This window comes from Colletes gigas, unplaced genomic scaffold, assembly GCF_013123115.1.
Source record: "Colletes gigas isolate AHSC1104 unplaced genomic scaffold, ASM1312311v1 Colletes_gigas_Sc00019, whole genome shotgun sequence".
Taxonomy (NCBI): Eukaryota; Metazoa; Arthropoda; class Insecta; order Hymenoptera; family Colletidae; genus Colletes; species Colletes gigas.
The window spans coordinates 5,471,521-5,475,300 of NW_025106648.1; the positions used below are offsets into that span (position 1 = coordinate 5,471,521).

The following is a 3,780-nucleotide window of genomic DNA, read 5'->3' on the forward strand; positions in this document are numbered from 1 at the left end:
CTAAACATTTTTTTGAGCAAAAGCAATCCTTATTTTCAAAAGTTTTGGCACTCACAATTTTCAATTTTTTTATCGTGTATTCTTCGCCATTATTTCACTTAATTTTTCTGATATTTTATGCGTAACTACTTTCATTTTTTGTCCTCTTTTTTTTTTACCTTGCACCATTTCTGGGGTTTCTAAAGCACTGAAGTCTTGGTATAATTCATCTGAAGATGATAATTGTCTTATTCTTTTCCAATTCTTTGAAGTATTACGTGGTCGTATAATATCTGCAAATCACATCATATCCAAATGTAAGAGAATGTTTGCCTTGTATGCAAGTTGCGAATATTCACACGGTATGTACGTTGCGCAGGGAGATCGTTGTTACACCGAGCGGCCGATGTTTGAATGGGGATTGATTAGAAAGTTGTACTCCGAGACGGACATTGTGACAAGCAAATAAACTAATATTGTTTCAAATAAATTAATTTGGTTCTTTTACAATTATCAGAAGTGGGATTGTGAATCCTGAATTTAGTGCAAAGTTTGCTGTTGACTGAAAAGTGTGGAATTTCGTGCAAAGTTTGCTAGTGATTGAAAAGTGTGGAAATTGTGGTAAAACGTGAACTGTTTCTAATTAACTGTAACGATGGCAACGGTAGCGAAAACGGCAAAAAGCATTGGTGAACTAAGGATTCCCGAATTGAAAGCCATATTGCAGAAGAGAAGGCTGCCCACAACCGGGAACAAAACTGATTTGATTAACCGATTGCAAGAAGCCGATCCACACGCAGATTGGGTGCAAGAGAGTGAATTGTTGGAGTCAAGTATCAGGGAGACGGATATATCGGTTGACAGACGATGTTCAAATATAGGTGAAAGTGCTAGCTCAGACCGAAATCTTGCCACGAATGAGCAGTTGTTGCGAGAAATCGAATTGATGGAAAGGGAACGACAGCTCATGCAGAGAGAGTTGAGAATCGCTGAACGAGAGATTGAAATCCTGCGTGCTACGCCACCCTCAAGTAACGTTACAGCGACAGAAACACGGACAAGGATAGGTTTAAAAGCAGTTTCTGAATTGTTGAAAGATTTCGATGGGTCAGACGGATCGTCATTCCAAACGTGGGAAAGCGAAGTTAAATTGTTAATTGAGTCGTATGAATTGGATGCAAATGCGGCAAAAATATTGATAGGAACGCGGTTAAAAGGAAATGCGTCGGTATGGTACCATTCTCGCCCAGAGCATTTGAGGATGAGTGCCACTGAACTATTGGTTGAAATGAGCAAGATCTTCGACAGACGACAAAGTAGATTAAAATTACGAAGGCAGTTCGAAGAACGGAAATGGCGAACGGACGAGGAATTCAGCGCATATGTGCATGAAAAGGTTATTTTTGGAAACCTGGTATCGGTGGACAAGGAAGAACTTTTGGAATACGTTATCGATGGCATCCCGGATATTCAACTACGGAATCAGGCAAGGTTACAACGATTCAACACTACCATCGCATTGTTGACCGCTTTCGAGGGTATCAGCTTAGCGGACAGAACAGAACGAGTGGAGACCGTATCCATGAGGAGCTTGCAGAAGGAGAAGAAAATCCCGCCGCCGTCAGGAGTGGCTGCAGCGAGTGCGAGGAATCGGGACGCATCGCAAGCGGGAATCAGGTGTTTCAATTGTAGTAAGTATGGACACAAGTCTACAGAGTGCAAGTTACCCAGACGTGAAAAGGGCGCGTGTTTTAAATGTGGCGAAAAGGGACACTTGATTTATGATTGTAAAGACAGGCAAAAATCCGCGCACATTAATTGTGTACAGAATAGCTTAAGAGTAGGAAATACTTTCGAAAAGACAATTGTATTTGAAAGAAAGGGCATGGGCGCCGAAATACGAGTAAAATTAGATACGCTAATTGATACCGGTAGTTCGATTACGCTGATAAAAGAAAAGTTTATACCGAATGCATTGATCGATCGGTCAAAAGTTAATGGTGATACCTATTGTGGAATTAACGGAAGTAAACTAAATGTATTGGGGGTAGTAGTTGTCGATGTACATTACAACAGAGTAGTGTTAGAAGATGCGCGTGTTTACGTCGTCCCAGAGAATACGATGACCACTTCCGCTATTTTAGGTCGAGATTGTATTGATAAGTTTAAATTAAAGTTAACTGATCCGATTGCAGACGAAGATCAAAACGATTGTATCTCAGAGATCTTAAAAATTGATGTTATGGAATCCGGTGTTGATTTAACTGAATCGTTAAGCGTAAATTCGGAGATAACGAACGCGGATAGATTCAAGTTAGAAAAGTTATTTGAAACAGAGTATGTTTTCGCGAGGCGACCGGAAGAGCCTCAATGTAAAGCAGAATTAAAGTTACAGGTAAAAGATGTACAACCATTTACTTTTTCTCCAAGGCGTCTGTCATTTTCGGAGAAAGGGCAGTTGAGAAAAATCTTGGATAATTTAATTGAAAAAAAGGTTATTCGCTCCAGCGAATCGGAATTTGCGTCGCCAATTGTTATGGTTCGGAAAAAGAACGGCGAGCACCGAATGTGCATCGATTATAGAACCTTGAATAAGTACATAGCCCGTGATAATTATCCAATTCCTATAATTGAAGATCAATTGAATGTGTTGAAAGATAAGAAATATTTTAGTAGTTTAGATCTTAAAGATGGTTTCTTTCATATAAGCATGTCCGCGGAGTCAATCAAATATACAGCATTTACAACGCCTTTTGGACAATTTGAATTTTTAAGAATGCCGTTCGGATTAAAGCCGGCCCCGACAAGATTTCAGCGTTATGTAAACGAGGTGATAAGTGATTTGATTCGCTCCGGTGACGTGGTGGTGTACATCGATGATTTTTTAATTGCAACTGAGACGATCGAGCATCATTTTAGCGTATTGAAGCGTGTATTTAGAATATTAGTTAATAATAAGCTTGATCTAAGATTGGATAAGTGTAAATTTTTAAACACCAAAATCGAATACTTAGGCTATGTGATCACTGCAGAAGGTATTAAACCCACAGAATCTGGTATTGAAGAGTAAAGCGATTTCCAATTCCACAAAGTTTGAAAGCTGTGCATAGTTTCTTGGGTTTGTGCTCGTACTTTAGAAAATTTATTGAAAAATTCTCTATAATAGCGAAATCACTGTATGATCTGCTTAAGAAGGGTGTGCAATTTCAGTTCACTGATATTGAGTTGAACGTGTTTGAGAAATTAAAAACAAAATTGATTTCGGCGCCGATACTAGCAATATACGATCACCGTGATCCGACGGAACTGCACTGCGACGCCAGTACATTGGGGTTCGGTGCTGTATTGTTACAGCAAAAAGCTGATTGCAAATTACACCCGGTGTTTTATTTTTCAAAGCGCACATCAGAGGCTGAAAGTAAATATCACTCATTTGAATTAGAAACTCTTGCGATAGTGTACGCGCTCAAGCGATTTAGAATCTATTTGTACGGGATTCCTTTTAAAATCCTAACCGATTGTAACGCATTGAAACTAACATTACAAAAGAAAGATATAAACCCCCGTATTGCTCGTTGGGTATTAGAGTTAGAAAATTTTGATTATACAATAGAGCATAGGCCGGGCGAGCGGATGAAACATGTCGATGCCCTTAGCCGACTAAATAGTATTTTTGTTATTGAGGACCATTCATTTGAATATAGTCTTTCCGTGTGTCAGTCCCAGGGCCGGAATATTAAAGAATTAGCGGAAAAATTGCAGCGTACAGAAGATCAGTTCTTTGAGATGCGTAACGGTTTA

The 3,780-nt window shown here is 39.3% G+C and overlaps 1 protein-coding gene across 1 annotated transcript; it reads left to right on the plus strand.

The window, feature by feature from the left end:
• The first annotated feature begins 634 nt into the window (after positions 1-634).
• On the plus strand, positions 635-3,049 carry LOC122400580. Its single transcript, XM_043402102.1, has one exon. It carries the CDS (start codon positions 635-637, stop codon positions 3,047-3,049), a length of 2,415 nt encoding a protein of 804 aa, XP_043258037.1.
• The last annotated feature ends 731 nt before the right edge of the window (positions 3,050-3,780 follow it).